This window comes from Schistocerca serialis, chromosome 1 (genome assembly GCF_023864345.2).
Source record: "Schistocerca serialis cubense isolate TAMUIC-IGC-003099 chromosome 1, iqSchSeri2.2, whole genome shotgun sequence".
Lineage (NCBI taxonomy): Eukaryota > Metazoa > Arthropoda > Insecta > Orthoptera > Acrididae > Schistocerca > Schistocerca serialis.
Window position 1 is genome coordinate 831,706,453 of NC_064638.1, and position 25,385 is coordinate 831,731,837.

The 25,385-nt window shown below is 44.1% G+C and overlaps 1 protein-coding gene across 1 annotated transcript in view; it reads right to left on the bottom strand.

Moving 5' to 3' along the window:
• The window catches only part of LOC126484773 (histone acetyltransferase type B catalytic subunit), a 76,558-nt gene that overhangs the window by 11,384 nt on the left and 39,789 nt on the right, over positions 1 to 25,385 (bottom strand). The window contains exons 5-7 of the mRNA XM_050108373.1: positions 13,295 to 13,430; positions 13,052 to 13,211; positions 12,759 to 12,970 (exon numbers count right to left, since the gene is read on the bottom strand). Of these exons, the coding sequence (XP_049964330.1) occupies positions 12,759 to 12,970; positions 13,052 to 13,211; positions 13,295 to 13,430 (508 nt within the window). The remainder of the gene's footprint in view (positions 1 to 12,758; positions 12,971 to 13,051; positions 13,212 to 13,294; positions 13,431 to 25,385) is intronic.

Genomic DNA, 25,385 nt, shown 5'->3' on the forward strand with positions numbered 1-25,385 from the left:
TTCAGTGTGGTTTTTGGGATGTAAATTTTCTTGGCGCACCAGTACTGTATTATATCATGTTTGGTTCTTTATTATGGTATAATGCCATATGTGCTAAAAGATGAAAGCATGCACTTGAAATGCAGTGAACAGCTGAAACCAGCCAGTACTGTGTAATTAAACATTTCGTTTCAAATACATTGACTGCCTCTGCCAAAAAGGTTAATAAAAGTTAAATTTCCTTAGCAAACAGATAAAAATAACTTCATTGTTCTGCAAGGTGATTAATGCTTGACTGTCAAAAAGGCGAAAATAAAATAAAATCTGAAACTAATAACATATTTCAGACTTCTGTAATTATGTGAATGTATTTTAATTCACTTGATAGAGCCCGGCCACAGATATCGGCTTTGTTTTCATTTGACTTTTAAACGAAGGAGAAACAGCAAAATCACTAAATGTAAACACGGGTCACATGGAGACTGCCCACTATAACTCAGACCGCTCTGCATATCAGCCCCGGATCTACGATATTTGTTAACCAGGTCAATACTATAAAAATAAAAAATAAAAATAAAAAATCGAATTTTCAAAAATGTGGTCATCTTGTAGCACACATCTTCCTGAAAAATCTGAAACATAAAACGTGTGTTCGAGGAAACGTAAGACATGTTGTTTGGTCTTAAGTGTGCCGAAGTGCAGTGCCACACCTCCTCAGACAGCATTCTTCTATCACACGTCTCTGTATTTCGCTCCGTGGAATTTAAACGTGTATATTTTGTAATGGATGCCATCAAACTATATGCAGGAGAGTGGAAATTGAAATGTCCTGTGGTGCCTCTCCTGCTCCCATTCAGCCGGTTTGACAGCCTGCCCCTCTCTAACCACATAATCAGACGGCGATTGGCATTCATCCATTCGGTTTTACTCCGCTCAGCTTGTACAGCTCCGCCCCCTTTTGTCTGCGGAATGTTTATTTCTAGATGCGATGAGGATTCTCCTGACAAGAGATATTACGTACACTATGCACGCATTCAAAAATCAACTTATGATTCATTCAGAAATAAACTTAAAATGTGTTCAAAAATGTTGAAAAACCAACAGGGGTGCATTTCAAAATCATACGAATAATCGATAGACCAACATGCGCTGGATGCTAAGCGCTTTGTGAAACAAGCTTTTTTTGCCGGTAGCATCTAGCTGCTTGCTGCGACTGCTTGCACAGCCAACAGCCACATTGCTGTAGCCAGAAGCGGGAGAATCTACTGCTCAAACGCAACTCAACTGCGCATGCGCATGAGCCCGCTCGTAACTTCTAAACCAATGTAATGTAAATTGCCTCATGCTCATCAGATGCAATTTGTTGTTATGAAGCACTGCATAGTCTTCCTAAAGCCTTTGACACATTTTGCTATTGGCACACGCTTGCATGAGCACTACCTGTCGTCGTCGTATATGGTACATTTCCTTTGCAGTTTAAGTTATTTTCGTTTTTTCTCTCGTTTACGTTTTATTGTTGAGGTGTTATTCTGTAGTCGCGGGATACAGTAATATCCTTTGTTAGAGTATCGATTCTTACCAGGCAAAATTACAAAAATTTAACAGGAAACTGAAAGACAGAAAAATTCCCGGAATTCTAAAAAATTCCCAGGTTTTTCCCGGATCTCCCAGTTGTCCCAGGTCATAGACACCCTGAATTAACTATGCCTGAAACAATTGTCAAATGATCTTCACTGAAGATCAGTATCATTTATGTATGACACCACCACCACCACCACCACCACCACCACCACCACCACTTGAGGGCATGGTGCTGATAACTTCATCGATGCCGTTTCCATTATTCAATTTTGGATCTAATACTCTTACTCCAGCTGCTATACTTCCCTGCAGTAATCTTGCCAGTCCTGTGCAGTAACTGAAAGAAAAGCAGCAATTAACAAGATCTTGCAATATTTTTTTTGGCATGTCACCAACGACATTGCTCTCCTTGAAATTGTGTTTTATTTTGGCCCATGCCAATTCTATGGCATTTGATAGCAGTTGCAGGGCAGTAAACAGACTACTTTGTGACCTTTGCTCTCAGCAATTTTATCCACACTGTACACTTTCACTTTCATGGCTGGTTTATTTTCCAATATTTTAGACAATAATTCAACCTTCCTCATTGAATCAATTCAGTTAATAGCCTGTCTCTTAACAACTCTACCATCGTGATCCTGAAATCATATTTATTAGGCATTCTATCGAACTCTGCTGTGCTTTGACACATTATCCACACTATCACAGAACTGGGTGGAATGTTAGGAACCACCGTATCTCAACCCTCCTCCCCCTCCTGCCGACACCCACTAGTTTCGTCAACTTCAAGAAGTTTGCAAGTTAATGGAACCAATTTCTTGTATGAAGCTTCATGACTATGTCAGACCGGGTTGCCAAGTTCAGGTCCTGGTACAGCACAGTTTTAATTTGTCAGGAAGTTTCAAATTAGTGCACATTTTACTGAAGGGTGAAAATTTAGTCTAGATTCTTGCATCATGATGTAAGTACTTGCTAAATTTGTCATTTTGTGCCTGTTTTTCTCCCACTTACAGATGTGCATGTTCAGTTCAAAAAAGTTTGTCAAAAAGGAGAATGACACGAAGACGGATGAACTGAAACAAATGCACCATTGGAACCTCTAAACACACACACACACACACACACACACACACACACACACACACACACACAACCAGCACCAACAGTCAGTCAGGGAAGTGCAAAATGAGTTTACCAATCAATTTGTTTCACCAGAAAGAAAATTAGAATGGCAGTACGGATTTCTTTACATTTTAGGTGATTTTTTAAGTTATGTTTGTCATAAAAGTAGTAAATACTGGTTGTAAAAATCTAAGAGTAATTAAAAGGCAGTCTCCTGGTAAGATACCAAGCCGCATTTTTGTTTCCTGTTATCAAATATTTGATTATGCAATAGACAAGAAATGTTCAAAATCTGCGTATGACATCCTCAAAGTTTTCAATCTAAGCAAAGATTTTGATTAACTACAGTATGTTTCTTGGTACACAACAGGTATTTGCAGCAAGTTCCTGAAATAAACTGATTCAAGTGACCCGAAGTAACTTGAGTAAGTTTTTGTTCTAATGTAAACACCTCAGCAAGTGTTTCCTTAAGTTACTTGCTAGTAGACACAAGCCTTTTGCAATACTTCACATCTAGAGGCAGCTTGACTTTGGCAGCACTCTGAGACAAACAAATATCTTTCAAGTACCGTATTTACTCGAATCTAAGCCGCACCTGAATAATGAGACTCGAAATCAACGAAAAAAAAAAAAAATTCCCAAATCTAAGCCGCACCTGAAATTTTAGACTCTAAATTCAAGGGGGGAGAGAAGTTTTAGGCCGCACCTCCAAATCGAAACAAAGTTGGTCCATTGTAATATAAGACACAATTTAGGTAGAATGAAAGACGATACAGCTACAATAGTTTGGTTTGAGTCGTAAGCTTAGCAATTAAGCTTTACCAGGTAGCCATTGCTATGCGTCAGGCGCTCCGTCCGTATTTATACGGGTACCCTTCCTTTTTCACGTGCTTCGTCTGGTTTGAATCGATTGCTTATTTTGCTTTGATCTGATAAGTGCCGTTTTCTTTGTTATAGGTGTTTACGTCACTACAAGCTGAAAATGCGTTACTGTACTGCGTCATGCATTGTTTGTCGCATTCTGATAGTGCGTGTTTACGGCCTGTCGCCGCCCGCGGCATGGCTTGCTTTTGTGCGCGCTACCGCCGCTTACGATTAAAAAAGAGAGGAATTGTCTCATTAGCGAAACAATGGCAAGCGACTGCTATTTGTTGTTACTTACACTGCTGTTTTCTTTGATAATGTCAACAAGAACCAAATAATAGACTGCGTATGATAGAACATGTTCTGAACGAGAGTTAGGCGAAAATTTTTCTCCGTTTGAAAATCTTTGCGGCCGCTTCTTTAGTGCATCAAATTCTGCACAGAAATTAGTCATTTTAGATTTAAAAATCTAGCCTGAAGGCTGCTCAGGGAGTCACTGCAGATGACAACGGACCTACCTGAGCAGAAACGCATGTGCTCAAGAGCGCGCAAGATGGCCACCAGCTCTGCAGTAAAAATACTGCAGCCAGCCGGCAAGGAGCGTTGCTCAATATGGTCAGAGTGAGCAAAGGCGTAGGCAGTGCGACCATCAACCAGGGAACCATCAGTGTAGACAGGCTCACAGCCCGGAAATGATTCGAGGAGCGCAAGAAAACGGCGACGGAGGGCCACAGGCGGAACCGAGTCCTTAGGGCCCTGTGCCAAATCCAGACGGACAGACGGCCGGGACAAACACCAGGGAGGCGTAGGTGTATGGACCCGGAAGGGAGGCAGAAGAGGGAATGACCCCAGTTCTGACAGCAGGGACTGGACACGGACAGCTACGGAAAGCCCAGACCTAGGTCGCCGTTCGGGCAGATGGAGGACCATGGCAGGGAAAAGCAGGCGACGATTGGGATGGCCTGGCGAGCAATGCACGTGGACAGCATAGTCGGCGAGCAGTCGATGGCGGCGAAACCGCAGCGGGGGAACCCCGGCCTCCACCAGTAAACTATCCACGGGGCTCGTACGAAAAGCGCCAGTTGCAAGCCGGACCCCACAGTGGTGTATGGGGTCTAACAACTTCAACACTGTGGGTGACGCAGACCCATAGGCCAGGCTCCCATAATCAAGCCGGGACTGCACAAGGGCTCTGTACAATTGCAGTAGCGTGCAGCGATCTGCACCCCAAGACGTGTGGCTAAGGCAGCGGAGGGCGTTGAGGTGCCGCCAGCATTTTTGCTTCAGCTGAGTAACATGAGGAACCCATGTGAGCCGGGCATCAAACACGAGTCCCAAGAAGCGGCAAGTGTCCACCACGTCAAGCAGGTGGCCGTCGAGGTAAAGTTCAGGATGAGGGTGGACCGTCCGACGCCTGCAGAAGTGCATAACCCGAGTCTTGGCAGCAGAGAACTGAAAACCATGAGCCAGAGCCCATGATGCTGCCTGGCGAACGGCGACTTGCAACCTGCGTTCGGCGACTCCCGTAGTCGTGGAGCTAAATGAGATGCAGAAGTCGTCGGCATACAAAGAAGGAGACACCGACGACCCCACAGCTGCAGCCAGACCATTAATGGCCACTAGAAATAACGAGACGCTCAACACCGAGCCCTGCGGGACCCCATTTTCCTGTATATAAGAGGAACTAGAGGTGGCACCGACTTGCACCCGGAAAGAGCGGCGCAATAAAAAGCTTTGAAGAAAAGCCGGGAGCCGACCACGAAGACCCCACCCATGCAACGTGGCGAGGATGTGATGCCTCCACGTGGTGTCATACGCCTTCCGCAGATCAAAAAATACAGCAACAAGGTGCTGACGTCGGGCAAAAGCCGTACGGACAGCAGATTCCAGCCGCACCAAATTGTCCACAGCAGACCGGCCCCGACGGAAGCCACCCTGGGATGGAGCGAGGAGACCGCGCGACTCAAGGACCCAACACAAACGCCGCCCCACCATACGTTCGAGCAATTTGCACAAAACGTTGGTGAGGGTAATGGGACGATAGCTGTCCACCGCCAGTGGGTCCGCACCGGGCTTCACGATGGGGACAATAAGACCCTCTCGCCATTGCGACGGGAACACGCCCTCGTTCCAAATGCGGTTAAAGATGGCGAGGATGTGTCTCCGGCAGTCCCTGGAGAGATGCTTCAGCATCTGCGCATGGATGCAGTCCGGTCCTGGTGCTGTATCAGGGCAATCGGCGAGGGCAGCGAGGAGTTCCCTCTCGCTGAAAGGAGCATTGTATGTTTCATAATGACGCGTGTGGAATGAGAACGGCGTCCGCTCGGCTCGCTCCTTTAGAGAGCGAAAGGCGGGGGGATAGGATGCAGTCGCAGAGCTCTGAGCAAAGTGCGCGGCTAGCCGTTCAGCAATGGCGGCAGCGTCCGTGCAGACAGCGCCGTCCAAGGACAGCCCAGGGACACCCACAGGGGTCTGGGAGCCATAAATCCGCCGGATACGGGACCACACGTGCGAGGACGAGACACGGGAGCCCAGGGAGGAGACGTACCTCTCCCAGCACTCCTGCTTACGCCGTACAATAAGTCGACGGGCGAAGGCACGGAGCCTCTTAAAGGCGATGAGGGTCTCCAGAGACGGGTGCCGCCTATGACGCTGGAGAGCCCGCCTACGGTCGCGAATAGCCTCAGCAATCTCCGGCGACCACCAGGGGACAGCCTTCCGCCGAGGGAGGCCAGAGGAACGGGGGATGGTAGCCTCGGCCGCTGAAACGATGGACGTGGTTAAAACACGGACCACCTCGTCAATGTCACCCTGTGGGGGAGACGCAATGGTTACAGCGGAAGTAAAAGCTGGCCAGTCAGCCCTGTGGAAAGCCCAGCGGGGCAAGCGCCCAGAAGAATGACACTGTGGCAGTGACAAATAGATGGGAAAATGGTCACTACCACACAGGTCAGGATGCACCCTCCAGTGGAGGCATGGGACAAGTCCAGGGCTGCAAATAGAGAGATCGATGGCCGAGAACGAGCCATGGGCCACACTGAAATGCGTGGGAGCACTGGTGTTTAAGAGGCTAAGGTCGAGCTGAGCCAACACATGCTCCACGGCCCGACCACGATCATCGGAGACAGTCCCACCCCATAGAGGGTTGTGGGCATTGAAATCGCCCAGCAGCAAAAAAGGTGGCGGCAGTTGTGCTATCAGAGCAGCCAGGACATGCTGCGCGACAGTACCATCAGGTGGAAGGTAAATACTGCAGACGGTGATAGCCTGTGGCGTCCACACCCGAACAGCGACAGCCTCTAAAGCTGTTTGTAGAGGTACAAACTCGCTGTGAAGAGAGTTCAGGACATATATGCAGACGCCACCAGACACCCTTTCGTAAGTTGCCCGGTTCTTAAAATAACCCCGATAGCCACGGAGGGCGGGGGTTCGCATTGCTGGAAACCAAGTTTCCTGCAGAGCAATGCAAAGGAAAGGATGACGGCTGATAAGTTGGCGGAGCTCAGCTAAATGGTGGAAGAAACCGCTGCAGTTCCACTGGAGGATGGTACTGGCCATTGCTGGGAAAGGCGTGACGGGACGGGGAAGGCAGATTACGCCACTGGGTCACCCGCTGCCTCCAAGTGAGCACCTGTGCCAGTGCTTTCCATGGCGTCGGAGGGACTGGCGAGATCGAGGTCCTCAGCGGACGCCAGGATCTCCACCTCGTCCTCAGACGCAGAGGTTGAAGGTTGCGGTGGGACAGGTGCCACCGCAATGTCAGGATGCTTGGGAGCCTTTTTCTTCAACGGCTTCGCACGCTGTGCCTTGGGAGGGTCTGGCTGGGAGGGCCCCACTGGGTCAGTCTCAGGGACGGACGACGACCGTGAAGCCCTATGACCAGCGACCGGTTGTTGCTTCAAAGCTTTGCAGGTATCCGCTTTGACACTGGGCAAAGCCTGGGAAGGGAGGGCCCCAAGGGACCCCTTCCTGGCTAGAGTAGCCGAAGAAGCCCTACGCTTCTCCGGCTGGGAAGGGGGGACGAATGTCCCCGATGGTTGGGGTGGTGTCGCTCCTGGAGTAGATGGAGCAACAGAGGGCGAAGTGCCCCCCACAACCAAGGGGGCCGGGTCATTTTGACATAGCTGAGAGGCAACAGTACGTGACGACACGGGAGAGGATCGGACCGCTGTTGCAGCAGCGGCATAGGTGGATGTCATGGGCACAGGATGGAGCCGCTCATATTTCCGCCGTGCCTCTGTGTAGGTCAGGCGGTCCAGGGTCTTATATTCCATTATCTTCCTTTCCTTCTGGAAGATCCGACAGTCCGGTGAGCAGGGGGAATGGTGTTCTCCACAGTTAACACAGACAGGAGGCGGAGCACATGGAGTATCAGGATGCGAAGGACGTCCGCAATCCCGACACGTGATGCTGGAAGTACAGCGAGATGACATGTGCCCGAACTTCCAGCATTTAAAACACCGCATTGGAGGAGGGATATATGGTTTCACATCACAACGGTAAACCATCACCTTAACCTTTTCGGGTAAGACATCACCCTCAAAGGCCAAGATGAAGGCACCGGTGGCTACCTGATTATCCCTCGGACCCCGATGGACGCGCCGGACGAAGTGAACACCTCGTCGTTCGAGGTTGGCGCGTAATTCATCGTCGGACTGCAGAAGAAGATCCCTATGGAATATAATACCCTGGACCATGTTGAGACTCTTATGCGGCGTGATGGTAACTGAAACATTCCCCAACTTGTCACAATTGAGCAACCTCCGTGACTGGGCAGAGGATGCCGTTTTGATGAGCACAGAGCCAGAGCGCATCTTGGACAAGCCCTCCACCTCCCCGAACTTGTCCTCTAAATGCTCCACAAAAAACTGGGGCTTGGTCGACACGAACGATTCTCCATCAACCCGCGTACACACAAGGTACCGGGGTGAATATTCGCCACTGCCTTCTTTAACAAGACGTTCCTCCCATGGAGTAGCTAGGGAGGGAAACGATCTCTGATCCAATCTCTTCCCGTTGAGGTTAGACCTCGATCGCTTAGAGACTGCTGGTGGAGGCCCACCAGCGATAGATGATGTACCACGCTTCATTGCGGGTCATCCGCCCTGATGCCACCTACTCCGACCAAGGGCCCTCCCCACGGGCGCCACCCAGCCACAGCAAAGGCCACCTGGCAGGATGGCCGTTGCCGGGAGTCCCGATGCCCCAGGGAGATGGGCATCTACTCCTTGGCATACATGGGGAGTGAACGGCGCAGGCATCAGTAGAGCGATCCCTGTGTTGTCAGGGGGCTACAACCAAGAGGGTACATGGCGACCCCACCACAACGGACTGGCTACCGTGCTGGATCTTAGGTGCAAAAATGGCCAAGGTCGTCGTCACAGTTAAAAGAAACACTGCAGAGTGCAGCGTGGTAATCGCCCAACAGATCGAAAACGAGCGGGACACCATTGCAACGACGAGAAAGACGGCTATAGGTCTAATTGCACGAAGGATACAGTGCACCACGTAAGGTGCCCTTCCCCAATTGGCTCGCTCTTCGGAAGAATTTAGATAGATGGAGGTCAAACCCGAGAGGGGACCATCACATAAGGCCGAAACGTTGGAGACTCCTTTTAGTCGCCTCTTACGACAGGCAGGAATACCGCGGGCCTATTCTAACCCCCGAACCCGCAGGGGGCAAACACGAAAGAATACATGGCAAAATGTTTATATTCGTATTATTCTTATGGTGAAGAGAATACTGCATGTGATTCACATTTCACATTCCTATTAGCAACAGTCTTGCCAGTCGAATTTTCGTAGTACATTGAAATTCTGCTACTTTCGAAGATGAACAATACGGAATTTGTATTTACTTCGTTGGATAATGTATGAAAATGCAGTGGTTGAAACTCGGGGCGGAGAAAAAAAGCTCGTCTTCCACCCTTTTTTCTAATTTATTTACTGACGCAGAGATTTTGGCGCCAGTATTTATCTCGTTGCATACAAAGCATGCCTGTGCCTGTGTAGCGCTACATATATTCGACGGCAGAAGTTAGTTGTGGCGGTACCTACCAACATTTTTCAGAACTTCCGCTTGCTTTGCACTCGATTCTAAGCCGCAGGCGGTTTTTTCCATTACAAAAACCGGAAAAAAAGTGCAGCTTAGATTCGAGTAAATACGGTAGTCCGATTTTCTATGTTTCTGGAAGCACTGCTGAAATCGTCAAGTTATCGTAACCAAACAGTATGTAGATGTAACAATGCAGGCCTGATGTTTTAAGTGTTGAAGTGACCCTACAATTTTTGTTTCAGTTTGTGTTTTATTACTCCCACAGCTATTTTAAGTGCTAAGAACCATGTCAATCTGTGAAACTACACCCTTTGGCACTATCAACAGAAACAGCTGTCGCAACAGCAACATAAGGAGAAGATAGATTGCTACTCACTGTAAAGATGACACATTGAGATGCAGCCAGACACAACAAAGCGACACTTACACAATAGCTTTCGGGAAAAACTATTTGTCACAAAAGGAAGAAACATGCACACATATTCATGCGAGCAAGCACATTTCATGGAGAAGGGCAGAAGGGGAAATAAGTGCAGGTGGTTTGGCACAGGATGGAAGACAAAAAGGATCTGAGATGTGAATAGAACAGAGGGGGTGGAAATATGGGTGGAGGGTGTGGGGACAGGGAGTTACTATAGATTGAGGCCGAGATAATTATGGGAGCAGAAAATGTGTTGTAAGGGTAACTTATGCCAGTGCAGTTTAGAAAAGCTGGTGATGTAAGGGAAGATCCAGACGGTTCCAGTAGTGAACTAGCTACTGAAATCAAGTCTGTTATGTTCAGCTGCATTTTGTGCCACAGGGTGCTTTACTTGGCTCTTGGCCAAAGTTTGTGAGTGGCCACTCATCCTGGTGGGCAGCTGGTTGATAGTGATACCAATATAAAAAGTTGTACAATGACTGCAGCAGAGCTGGTATATGACGCAGCTGCTTTCACAGGTGGACCAGCCTCCGATAGGGTAGGATAAGCCTGTGACAAGACTTTAACAGAAATTGCTGGGTGGATGGATCAGGCAGATCTTGCACCCGGATCTTGCCAGGACACCCTATCTTCATTCTTCTACAACCTCAACAGCTTCTCTCCCGCTACTTCACCTGGATCTCCTCAAACCAGCATGATACCTTCCTGGATATTGACCACTTCATCACTAATGGCTCCATCCACACCTCTGTCCACAAACCCACCAACCAGTAACAACCCACCAACAATACCTGCATATCAACAGCTGTAATCCCTTCCACATCAAAAAATCTCTCTCATACAGCCTGGCCACCTGAGAATAGTGTATCTGCAGGAACAAGAACTCCATTGCCTAAATATGCTGAGGGTCTCTCTAATACCTTCACAGACAGGCACTATCCCTCAGACCTAGTCCACAAATAGCTCTCCTGTGCCATTTCCCCACCTCCAATCACCCCACCACCCACAAGGACCAGCTACAAAGGATCAGCCATTACCACTCCAGACCGGAACAACTTTACCACATCATTCGTCAGGGCTTTGCTTACGTATCATCATGTTATGAAATAAGATATGTCCTACTCAAAATGCTTCCCACCTCTCCTCAAGTGGTGTTCCTTCACCCACTATCTCCATATCCTAGTCCACCCCTATGTCACTCTCAATCCCAACCACTTGTCACAGGGATCACCTCCCTGCAGAAGACCTAGGTGCAAGACTTGTCCAATTACCCACCCAGCACTTCTACTCCTTTGATATGCTTATCCTATCCCATCAGAACCCAAGCCACTTGTGAAAGCAGTCATGGCATACACTGGCTGTGCTGCAATCATTGCACAGCTTTTTATATTGGTATGACTACCAACCACTTGTCCATCAGGACAAAAGGAAACCATGTAACTGTAGCCAAGAGCAAAGTGGATCAACTTGTGGCACAACATGCAGCTAAACATAATATGCTCGATGTCAATGGCTGCTTCGCTACCTGAGCCATCTAGATCCTCCCCTGCATCACTAGCTTTTCTGAACTGTGCAGATGGGAGTTATCCTTACAACACATTCTCCACTCCTGAAATTATCCCAGCCTCAACCTACAGTAACCTACTGTCTCCGCAACCTCTGTCCTATTACTCCTCCCTATTATCATCTCCCACCTTTTTTGTGTACCACCCTCTGCCAATACACCTGCCTGTCTTTCTCCTTCCCAGCTCCTCTCCCTTTTCACTCCCTCTCCCCCTCCTTTTTCCACCTCCTGCTCCACAGCCTCCCAATACTGTGCCTGTTGGCAGTCTAGTCCCTGCAAGCTCTACAGACAGTCCTCTTCTCTTCCTCCACCTTTGCCCTGCTATCCCTTCCCCTTCCCCACCCTCCTCCAGATTGCTGCTTCTGATCTGCACGACAGTTTTACTTCAGTCCGAGCTGCAGGAGATCATGGTCACATGCACGAGATGCGTGCTTGCTTGTGTGAATGAATGTGTATGTGTTTTCTTTTCTGATGAAGGCTTTGGCCGAAAGCTATCTGGAAGTGTCTTCATTGCGCCTGTTTGCAACTCAATGTGTGATCTTTAAGGTATGTAGCAATCTATCTTTTCCTTACATTGCATATATTCCAACCTGGAGTTTCTACTACTTGCTAAAATAAAGTAACTTATTTAAGGAACACAGAAGTCAATGAAACATATCTAGGAATTAAATAGGAAGGTATAGCTGTCTTGCATGAAGTAGAACTTTCACAAATATTTTCTGTGGATGTATAACAACCAAAAGGAATAAGAACATTAAAATGGTAAGAGGTTGACATTAAAAATTCATTACTCTAATAGCCTAAAGATTAAATAGTTGAAGTTTCTCATGGTACTTAGTATCAACATTATACTCTGAATACCAAAGGCTATAAATTAGCATTACATTTTTTTATCCGTATCCTATCTTACAACTCAAGCCACTGATCAGTTTCGATAAATAATGTGTGAAGGTGAAGCTTGAACATTGATAACAAATGTTTCAAATATTAATTCTGCTTAAAATAATTTGTTTCATATTCTTTAACTTTACTTTCTGCTTTAACAGACAAAAAAAGCAAGGGTAGCTGCTGTGAAACACTTTGGCATTACGTAAAAGATATTTTATAAAAAATGAGTTAACACATGAGAAATATTCCACCTCTCTTATATAAAATTGTTGTTACAACATTACCTGTAATGTCCACAACCTCTTGCATAGGTACATAATATTCATAAATACATTCCAATAAATGACTGCCAAGCCCGTGCCTTTGAAATGGTGGTAGTATCAACATCTGGCCAATACGAGGCCTAATATTATTTGGGTAAGCATAGAATTCATACACAGTAGCAAACCCAGCAACAGCATACCTGGCACTGCCATCAATTTTATATTTTTCATAGCTGAAACAGTCATGTTTGTTTTTAGATAAGTACACAAATCCAAAATTATTCTGATACAACACTGACGACAGCTATACTCACACTACAAACATTCTCCAGTGATCATCATCAGTATCAATTAAACTAGCTGCATCAATGTACCACAATAAAAATGTTTGTAATCTTTCATGGTAATCCTGGTAACCTGGTACCAACACATCGCAAACGTATACCTCAAAAACTCTTTCAGATATTTCTTTATCTATAAAAAGAAAAACAATTATTTTATATAATACATACAACATGAAAAAGCAACTAGAGATTAAAAACATTCAATAAGCTTACTAATTGTGAAGGATTTCTTCAGTGTTCCCAAAGGTACAAATTCATAATCTTTTGTAATCTCTCTACAAAAATCATCTATATTTGTATAATATCCAGGAGGGATGGTTTTTGACATTTTCTCCAGTACATCATCAGCCTGGAAAGAAAACAGTCTGGATGATAAAAAGAACTATTCATTTCATATTTTTGATACAAATATGTACTTAATAGCACGGCAGTTTCATAAACAGCAAAGCTTGTCATGTAACACAGTATAAACAACAACAACAACAACAACAACAACAATATGAATTAGGATAATCGTTGAGTAACAAACAGGCACATTTAAAAATACACTATTTAAAAGTAGACTAAGCTCCTAAAGTCCTCCTCCAGATTTTAAAAAGCACACATTCATACACACACCATGTAAACTCATGCAGATGGTCACTTCATACCTGTGTTATGAGCACCTTGACTGAAGTGAATGGCGAACTTGTCTGAGATGGGTAGTGAGGTATGGCACTGGCGAGGAGTGGGGATGGGGAGATACAACAGGATAAGGGTAGAGGAAGGTTCTGCAGTTATGCGTGTACGAGTGTGCAGGGATGTGGCAAGAACAGGATAGTAGATTGTTAGGTGTAGTATGCGATAGCTGTGCTACAGGAGTGGAGTGTGTCAGGTATGGGGTAGAAGCGGAGAAGAGAAAAGGACTATGCAGGTGCACTGGGAAGAGGCAAGTTGTACGTGAGGCTGGAATGGGAGTAGGGAAGGTCATAGAGGCATTGGAGCGCAGACACTAGTAAAGTTTGAGTCTAGGGTAGTTATGTGAAAAAAGTATATATTGCAGGGAGAGTTCCCAACTGCACAATTCAGGAAAGCTGGTGGTGGTGGAAAGCAAACAGATGGCAAAGGCTATGAAGCAGTAGTAATCAAGTGCACCGCATTGTGCGGCATGCTTGGCAACTACAGGGTGGCGCACGAAATGTGTTACCAATTGTTTCTTTCACAATTTACGACGCACATGAGATATCCAGCTGGGATCTCTACAGCAGTACCAGCAGAGCTTGGAAAAACAAATGAGTTACGAAATGATGTGTAATTCACGATACTGCCGCTAGGAAACTAGTAAGCAGCAATGGCTGGCAATGGAAGACTGACGACACAGCAACGATCGGCAATTGTGTTACTTTTTCATGAAACGAAAAGCCTTGTTGTGATGGTTGGTTGGTTGGTTGTTTTGGGGAAGGAGACCAGACAGCGAGGTCATCGGTCTCATCGGATTAGGGAAGGACGGGGAAGGAAGTCTGCCGTGCCCTTTGAAAGGAACCATCCTGGCATTTGCCCGGAGCGATTTAGGGAAATCACGGAAAACCTAAATCAGGATGGCCGGACGTGGGATTGAACCATCGTCCTCCCGAATGCGAGAAGCCTTGTCGTGACTCAGAGGCGTTTTCGACAACAGTTTAACACACGATGGGTCCCTTGCAAGGAGACCATCCACAGGTTATACGATAAATTTGCACAGGAAGGAACAGTATTGGAAGCAAAGCGACCTCAGCCTAAGCCTATTTGTTCGCCGGAGAACATTGAAGCAGTACGAGTTGCTGTACAGAGAAGTCCCGGGAAATCGTGTAGAAAGGCAGCAGTGCAACTGGAAATATCCAGACGCTCCATTCAACACATTCTTAAAAGTGACCTCCATATGTACCCATTCAAGATGACCTGTGCACAGAAGCTAACTGAAAAACACAAGCAGCAGAGACTACTGTTTGCTCAGTGGGCAGAGGATAGGGAAGAAACTCTCAACAACGTTTGGATTTCAGACGAGGCGCATTTTCGTTTAGACCATGAGTTTCCAAACCGGGGGGCGCGCCCCCCTGGGGGGGCGTGATGATGTTGCAAGGGGGGCGCGGGTGGAGTTAGTGGTCTAAACCTAATATTTCTTTTTAATATCGATATTTTAATAAAAATGAATGTGCGGGTATTAATGATAGATTATGGTGCTAAATGCAATCATTTGGCATCCCACTTCCCACAATCCTATCTCAATAACCTATCCTAGAACATATAGCTTTTGAAGATCACATTTAGAATGTCACACACAGAAACTCTCAAAATTATGAAGGCGATATGCATTAATTCTATATGTCAGATTTGTAAACAACTTACTTCTGACAATTGGAAAACAGAAAAGTCAGGTATTAACTATTCCGTATATTTGTACACATGAACTGAACGTAATCATGTTATAACTTTTAGCCATAGTAGGCTATGTTCAGTGTAATAATCACTTATACTGCGTAACTGCAAAAATACCGTTTTATTACCCTGTCAACCCATGCATCCCCATGTGATGCGATTACAGTGACTTTAATAGACTGTATACGCTTTAAATGAACTGGCGGGTTCGTAATTTGGACGCCAGGGTTATACCCTTTGTCACCAGAAAAATGTGCACGACATGAATGCAAAACTAGTACAAGTGTTCGTTCTGAGCAGGGTACTTCACGCTATTCTGGAAACATTGTTGTGACTGCTAACAATGAAACATAACCCAGCTAGGTAGACAATGAAGTCCATCAGTGAGGCTTCTCTCTCTCTCTCTCTCTCTCTCTCTCTCTCTCTCTCTCTCTCTCTCTGCCTTTTTGAAATATGGCATAATTTCGTTTGAAATTAGTGTACGTTCTTTGCTGCGACGATGGCTTCTTTTGGCACGAGTACAGAGATAACTGTTTGGCACTGTGCACAGTTTCCAGTGATGTATGAGGTGTATCCATGACCTTACTTGATTACTGTAAAATTTGACAACCAATTCATTGATGTTATCTCAAAACTTATAATGTTTCATTTATAAGTAACGAAAGATAGGGGGCATGAAAACGATTTTCACATAATACCCCAGGCTGCACTGCTCAGAACAGCACCACAGAACAGGTAGCAAATTCTTAGGGTGCCTGTGGGCTGTTTCCGCCCTAATCCGGGAAAAGCCCGTTTCTAACCAGCAAGAGCCCTGCTCGGCCAACAGGTCGCAGACAGACAGTGCACTGACTACCCGCGCTGTGGCTGGGCTTCCCCGTTCTTCGCCCCATTCCTCACAGGCAGTCATCTGAGGTGCCAACAGACGACAGTAGCTTTCCTTTATTTCAGTTTGTTGCTTGCAGTTGTTGACACATCTGAAGTATTGGATTTTGCTGAAATCGCGTTGAATCTTTCACAGTTGTGCCTCAGTAAAATCAGTGTTAGTGCGACATTATACTGTTAACTTCTTGTTTTCTTTTTACTTCATCATGAGTGTCGTGAAAAAATTTAAATATAATGATGATCATATCAAATACGGTTTTGCTTCTACACAAAAAAATGGTGTTGACCAGCCGCAATGTGTTATTTGCTATGAGGTATTGAGCAATGATTACATGAGACCACCTCGTCGAACACGATTTGTGGGCAAAGCATGGTGCATTGAAAGAGAAGCTGAAGGTATTTTTTGCTGCAAAATGTGATAATTTGAAGCGAATAAAGTTGGACACTGTTGGATCCTTCGCTCAGACATCAGAAAAGGTACTGGAAGCCTCGTATGAGTTATTGCTACTTATTTCAAGGACCAAGAAAAGTCATTATCGGAGACACACTAGTCAAATCCTGTTAGTTGAAAGCTGCTGATATTGTTCTTGGGTCAGAAAGTAAACAAAAACTTTCACAAATACCGCTTTCCGACAATACTGTGAAATGTCGGATTGATGATATGGCCGAAGACATACAAAATCAATTAGTTACAGCCGTCAAACAATCACAGTTTTTCGCAATACAATTAGACGAGAGTACCGATGTTGCAAATTGTTGCCAACTGCTAGCTTTCGTTCCCTATATAGAAAATGAAGCAATTAAAGAAGAGTTGCTGTTTTCTACAGAGTTAAAGTCAACTTCAAAAGCAATTCATATAATGGCAGCAGTCTCTGAATCCTTTTGTAAAAATGAGTTATCACGGCAGAAACTGATAGGCGTATGCACAGACGGCGCCCTATCAATGCTTGGATGTCACTCAGGATTCGTGAAGATGGTCAGAGAAAAAAAAACCTGGTGTTACTGCTATCCACTGTGTAATACACCGTCAAGCATTGGCAGCTAAGACACTTCCAAAGGAACTCAATGATGTCTTGAAACTGTGCATCAAAATCGTGAATCATATTAAAAAGAGTGCATTAAATTCCAGGTTATTTACGGCTCTTTATGAAGACTTAAGAGCAGAGTATAAAACACTTATTTCATACAGAAGTACACTGGCTCTCAAAAGGAAATATGCTAGGAAGCTTATTTTGAACTTCGAGACAAGTGATGCAGTTTTTGAAAAATAACAAACAAACTGAATTGTATATGGAATTTAGAAAGCACGGTGTTCATGTTGCATTGACTTATCTGTCAGATATTTTCAAATCTTTAAACACATTGAATTTGAAATTACAAGGTGGAGAGTCAAACATAATTTTTCATCAGGATGCCATCAAAGCATTTACTGATAAGTTGCAACTATGGAAATGTAAAATTTTAGCCTGCAATTATTCCTGCTTTCCCAGATTGTTTGGAATCCTGGAAGCAGCCCGATTTCAAAACGATTTTAAGGATACTGATACTAAGAGTAAAATATCGAACCATTTGCAGCACCTCATTGATGAATTCGAACGATACTTCCGTAACAGTTGTGATGATAAAATTTATTATAGGTTAGCAACGGATCCATTTCACATTGACGTGAATGTGTTGCCAGACAGACTACAAGAGGAAGTCTTAGACATTAAAAATGATTCTGCAGCGAAGTATGACTTTGAGAAGATGGATAAGCCTTTATTTTGAGTGAAATATCTCACTGTGTATCCCAGCACAGCAGAACAAGCACTGAAACTGTATTTACTTATTTGTGCGAAAGAGCATTTTCAGCGCTAGTGGCGATAAAAAATAAGCTTAATAGCAAACTCAGTATTGCCAATGATTTACGTTGCACAGTTTCTACTATTCAGTCAAGAATTCAAAATCTTGTAAAAAATATGCAAGCTCACCCTTCATATAGATTTATTTGTTTGTTTCTTGCCATATGTGTGTGGAAATAATATTTTTATAATACATACGTCACATTATAAGAGAACTTGTTATTTTCCTCCTAACTATCCTTACATGTAGGTAATACTGTAAAATTACAAAAAACTATTTTGAAGAAACAATATAAAATAATCATAGTGAATCTGATTTAAATATAAATACTGCGTGTGATCCTTATGGATTCTGATGTTACGTGTGCTATGTTATTTCAACTAATAGTAGTATTTCTTCTGGATGAAGACACAGCGAAAGTTTATCCTAGATATGGCAAGCGAAGAGTAGTCCTAAAATCGTATACTGGAGAAGAAATGGTGTGCAGCAAGGGAATGTAATCAAGGTAAGGAAGTTGTTTTATTCATATTTTTTAAAGTTCTGTGTAGTCTGCAAAATTATTTCGTAAAACTTATTTTTTTATTTTTTGTCTGGTTCTGGGAACTGGGCCTTTATCGCTGTTCGGTAACTGTCGTCGTTGACATAAATGCCAACCTATGCGCAATGACAATGCGGAGCGCTATAGGCGTACAAATCAGTAATGTTCGTTAACACCTTGACTGAGTGACTATTTTTGATAATGAGTGAAAGTAATAAGCTACACTCAACTTAAAATAATGGCCCGCATCCACTAATCTGCAAAGGTCGCAACTATTTTTCCTTGTTTACAAAGGACTTTGCTTTAGGAGTGGCTTATAATCACTAGACTAGACTGATGACGTAATAACTGTGACCTGATACATTAACAGCCCACCATGTTACATGACGTCACAATTACAAATTTTTCAATAGTTTCTTGATAATTAATAAAAATCTCTATATTTTTTTGGGAGGGGGGGGGGGGGGCGGCACGGAAGTTTTCTTTTCGGCAGAAGGGGGGGCGTGACAAACAAAATGTACGCTTTTGGGCCACTGAAAACCCACAAGTGCTTCATGAACGACAACATTATGCTCCGAGGATTACAGCGTGGGCAGCAATTTCCAGTCATGGACTTATTGGATCCTTTTTCTTTGAAGAAACTGAACAGCGAGCATTATTTGAGCATGCTTTGCAATAGCTTCATTCCACAGCTTCTTGCTACTGCCTTGCCCTTCAACATGCAGTGGTTCATGCAAGATGGAGCAAGGCCACATACTGCAAACACTGTGTTGGAGTTTTTACACTAGCATTTCATTTCAACATGCGGATCATTTCACTCTGGTTTCCAGGTCGCTTCAATGACGGACAAAATTGGCCCCCCAATAGTCCAGACCTCAATCCACGTGATTTAATGGCGCTCAAAGACTTATTCTTCAAGCTTGCAGTGAAATTACAGAAGACGTGCCGTAATGTAATCACTAACTTCAGTATTCGTTTGAAGGAAGTTAGGAAACGAAATGGTGGACATATTGAGCATGTGCTGAGTTAGAACAAATCTCCATGGACGGCTCTTCATTGTAGTATATGTTCCTTTCAGATTGTATTGACAATAAAGTTTATATACAAAAACAAAATGGTAACACATTTCATGCACCACCCTGTAGGTGGTCCAGCTGCCTCTTGGCCACTGTTCAGCAGCGGCCATTCATGTGTACAGACAGCTTGTTGGTGGTCATACCCACTTAGAATGTCCTACAGTGTTTGTGGTTAAGTTGATAGATTGCATGACTGTTTTCACAGGTGGGCCTGCCTTTGTCAGGGTAAGAGGTGGCTGAGACAGGCCTGGAGTAGGTAGTAGTTGCAGGATGTATGAGACATGTTCCATCTAGGTATTTTACAAGTACATGAGCCATGGATCACAGGATTAGGAGCAGGGGTTGAAAAGGGGCAGACAGTGATACTGTTTAGTTGGGTGGGCAGCGATATACTACTGTGGGTAGGGTGGAGGAGGATATTTTTCATTTCAGTGCACAATGAGAGCTAGCCTAATGCCTGGTGGAGAACATGATTCACTTACTTCTGTCCTTGGTGATACTGAATCACGAAGGAGGAAGGAGGGGGTTTGGTGCCACTTTATTGTGTATTGCTGATCAGTGGGTATGTGAGAAATGGTAGGTGACTGTGGAGACAAGGCAAGGGAAATCTGTCTCGATGTATGTGGAGAAGTTAATTTTGATCCATGAAGGACTCAGTGAAACCCTTGGCATATTTGGACAGGGACTTTTTGTCACTGCAGATACAACAAGGGCAGCTAGGCAGTTTGGAAGGGACTACATGATGTGGAATGTGTAGCAGCAGTCAAAATGGTGAGTTCAATGTGAACAAGAGTGCTGACCGAGTCATCTTTGAGGTAGATGTTGAAATTGAGGGTGATGAGGACCACCAGGTGAAGCAAATAGAGGAGAAGGCATTGGGCTTTTGGGGTAATGTGGATAGGACATCCTCACCCTTGATCCAGATATGAATGATCTGTGCGAGAGGTTTGGGATTCTACATGGCTAGGAAGGTCTCCTCTACATGGCCCAAGAATATGTTGGTGTAGGATGGTGCCAGTGGGTGCCTGTGCCTGTACTGAGGAGTTGTTCGCAAGTGATTCCTTCAAGGGAGACATAATTTTGTGTGATATAGTTGGTCATGGGTGGTGGTCAGGAAGAAGGTTGTAGGTTTGAAATCAATCGGTCACCTGGAAAGGTACTGTTCAATGACAGCAAGGCCATGGGTATTGGGAATGTTGCTGTAGAGGGAGGTGGCACTGACTCTACCGAGCATGGTACAGGGTAGTAAACAAACAGGAACTGTGAGCCAGAAGAGGAAATGGTTAGTGTTGCACACAGTACTTGTTACAATGGGGTGTCCTGTGTGTTGAGTTTATGCAGCTTAGAAAGCATACGGATGGTATGAATGCAGTGAGCAGCAACATTGAGGAGGGCGATACGTAGCCGAGCAGAGATTCTGGATTTCATGAGGGGCTGGATTTGGGGAATGTGGTCACAGTGGCAGGGCTTGTAAGTGGACATGTCAGAGATGGCAGAGCCCATCACCCAGGTAATCTCTAAGCTTCATAGCACCAGTGGTGGATCCTTTGTCAGCAGATAAAAGTGTCATGTGGGACTAGGTATCAGGAATGGGATTGCAGTTCTTTCTGTAAATGTGAGAGGATTTCCATGTTGACGGAGATAGGGACTGAGAGACTGATGGTAAGGCAGTCTAGATACAGAAATACTGGAAAAAATGTCAAGGAATCATTTTGTGTATGTGTAGGTGTGTGTGTGTGTGGGGGGGGGGGGGGGGGGGGGGGGGGAGGAGTAGAAGATTACTGTTAGATAAGAGGTGTAAATTGAGGGGGACAGGGTTCATAATTGGTTTTAGATTCATTCTGATTGGCAAGGAAGGTGGTGAAAAAGTGTTTACACTGTAGGGAAAGGGAGAAGCAGAGTTCCGTAACAATTCCAGCTCGACTGAATTAGGGAATGAGGCACAAGGCTAGGCCTTTGGAAATGACTGAAGCTTTTGTAGGAAGGTTCGTAACTGTGTTGTAGATCTGTTTAAGCTATAGGTCCTGTAGAGTGGAGGGAGGAAATTCCTAATGGCGTGGTCCCCCACTCATAACTTAGTGACATCCAGGACTGAAGAAAATGAATCACATTCTCCAATGATGTTTTAAATTATGTCTCATTGTGCTGTGAAATGATAAATATCCTCCCCACCCCTCCCAAAGTGTTATTCCACCACACATCCATCCTGTACAATATCCTTGTCCGTCCCTATTCTACCCCTGCTCCTAACCCTTTGCCCCACTGCTCAAACCCATGTGAAAGACCTAGATCCAACATCTGCCTCATACATCCTCCCACTAACATCTACCCTAGATACAGATATCGACTATCCTGTTAAAGGCAAGGCTACCTGTGAAAGCAGCTATTTGGTCTACCAACTGAACTGCAAACACTATGGAGCATTCTATGCCAAACCGTGGCCTACACAGCCAGACCACCCAGTCGCAGAGCGTGTCAAATGACAATGATTGCTTTACAGCCTGTACATTCTGTATTTTTCCCACCAACATCAGCTTTTCTGAATTACACAGGTGGGAACTGTCCCTGCAACATATCCTTCATTCACATAACCACCCTGGACTCAATCTAGACTAGTCTCTGTTCCCACCAACCGCTATGACCTTCCCTACTCTCTCTCCAGGCACACAAGTACCTTCTGTCCTCCCAGCACACTTGCAAAGTTCTTTCCTCTACTGACACCCCTCCCCCCATGCCCCCGTACACTCCCCACAGGCAGCACTGCATCATTTTTCCCTGCCCCTACCCTGCTCTGTCTCCCCATACCCATAACTATTGTACCCCCACTATCCATCTCAGCCAAGATCACAACTCGCCACAGTCACGCCACAGTGGCCAGAGACAACAGTGGTCAAATGTGTGTTAATTGTGCATGTATGAATGTGTTTTTATAAATCTGAAAGACTCTGTTTATTAATTTAGTCTTCTTTTAAATGTGCCTGTCTGCCACTCTTTGCCTCCTCTATATGGTGAGAATCTAATCTAATTCGTATCACTGTTACTCCACCCCAGATTTCCCACATACTTGGAATGTTCCCTAATTGTGTTCCAAAAGGTAGTGACTGAATGCTGCCACAATTGTCACTCTATGCACTGTCACTTGTCCAGTAGCAGCTCCATATGCCTTTACAATTGTTGGCGAAAAAAGAAAAACCAATATTCCAATATTTTCATTTTTGTTACAAACAGTATGGCACAATGGCAGCAACTGACACTATTTAACTTACAGAACTACACAAATGTGCAAAGTAACAAAATATTATTGAACAATAGTACTTCAACAAAAAGTAAAGAAACTGATCAAATTACAAACTATTTACTTACTAGCGAACTTTAATATGCAACTGAATTTTGATCTCTGGAAGTGTTCTTTCTTGCTGACAAGTCTAATTGTGGCAAACTCTGCCTCAAAACACAAAAATTTGAAATTACTCAATATATTCTATTTTACAGCAAATTGTATGCATATGAGCTACTTTATCAGAGCTGGTTTGAAATAGCTTTATTTTCTGCATATAAATATCAAATATGTAACTAGTTACTGGTACTGTACATCACCTGGTGAAGCCCAATTTGGAAAGATAATGGGCATAAGAAGATATTTGCAAAATAAAGTGTATGAAAACCACAACATATCAACACGCTAAGTGATCTGGTGCCATGTTAACTGTGGGCAGTGGAATGGTCTATTTAAGATACACACCATGTAATGCACCACAATACTCAGCTGTGGGATCTAGCAGTTAATAGCAAAGAAACGCATACTTTTGTTTGTTAGCAAAAGCTCAAAAGATAATATAATGTGGGCACTAAATGTTGCAAATTAGGTCGTGGATGTTTCGAACTGTGGTTGCATCGAATACTGCTAGAAGTTGCACCTAAACTATGTTGTTAACAATACTCTGCTGACCTCAACAAGCAATTGCGTGGTGGCCATCCCTGAATGCTTTGTGTTATGCATTGCTCATTGTTTTGTTTTCTTACTTTGAAATAAGTGAAGTGAATAATCCTAGTCCATCACAGATTTCAATTATGACCCTTACAACACCAGAAGATATTGGCGATCCCTGTGACGAAATGTCAGTTCTGCTGTAGGCTGCTGCCCAGCAAAATGGAGGCGGGGTCTGTCTCCCCACACTGTTCCTCTCCCCTCTGGCAGTCAGAATTCTAGTTTGTTTCCGTTCACAGCCCTCTGCCACTGTACCCTAGAGTGCCCGCATTCTGCACTATAGCAATTGGAATACAAAACCTGTAACTTTTTGGAGTGTGCCAAAATTCTTCCCATAACATTAGAATGGAGTAGCCACACATTCAGTTCTTCTTCTGCATTCAGTGTCTTGACAGTCATACCTGTAGCATTGTCAAGCATGTGTCATACAGCTATGAATGCACATGAAAGGTCAAAATTAGTAGTCTGCATATTTTGAAATCTGAAATTGGACAGGAAAAAACAGACAATGTCCAGAAAACTATATCAGAGATGCAGTCAGTTCACTGGCAGGAAAACGCTGCTGCTGATCAACAGAACAATCTTTTTGAAAGCTTAAGTACAGTCAAATGAAGAAAAAGGCTATTTCTGAATACAAGGATACTGACATTTTTGCAAAAGTAAACATTCCATTCAAAAAGTTTCTAACTAGCACACTTTTTTAACAGTCAACTTCAAAGAACTAATGCTTGCTTTGCCTTCGTGTAGTGTGACAACCTTTTAAATTTGTGCCTCTAATCATTTGCCAACAAAGAAAATAGATATGAATTTCGACAAAAATATATGTGAACTTCACAAAAAATAGACGCGAATTTTGCCAAAAATAGATGCTATATTTTCCAGTCCCCTACTAATTGTTTATCAGTTCAGATGGTCAGGCACAAATTAAGACTGATGTTGCAAATCTATGCCCTTACCAAACCTAAGATAAGAGATACCTTCATCCTTTTCATTTTTCACAGCATTCTCAGGTGACTCATTACAGATTTATTCAGACATAAGTTCTGCAGATGTTTCTTTATAGGACTAGACTATCTCCATTGAATTCACTACAGCTTGTTCATTGTTCTAAATAATGGTTGCACCCCTGACATACTGTCGATCTATGTACTAAATTCACTAGTAACGAAATGTTAACCACATACTAAACCCATCAGGTCCCTACTTTTAAGTACATTTAATGTACTTACAAAAATTAATTAGATCTTACTACACTACAAGTTTCAGTGGCCAGACTTGGGCTGCTAACAATCTTAAAATGCAAAATAATTCTACTGACATTTATACTGGGTAACATTTAGCATATAGAGAAATTACTGTCATTCATTGGACTGATTATCGCTGCATCCTCACTCTCATCTCATTCAAATAAGATGGGTTGCGTGACAAAATATATGAAATGTAAAGTAGTTTCACCATGTGCACACAAATTCTTTCCGCAAATTCTTAACAAAAGGTCTTAGTCCCAGGAAACAGCAATTTCAGGAGATTTTTTTATAGGAACAATTTAAATAAATCACTAGTGAAACAATGAAATGTAAGTAA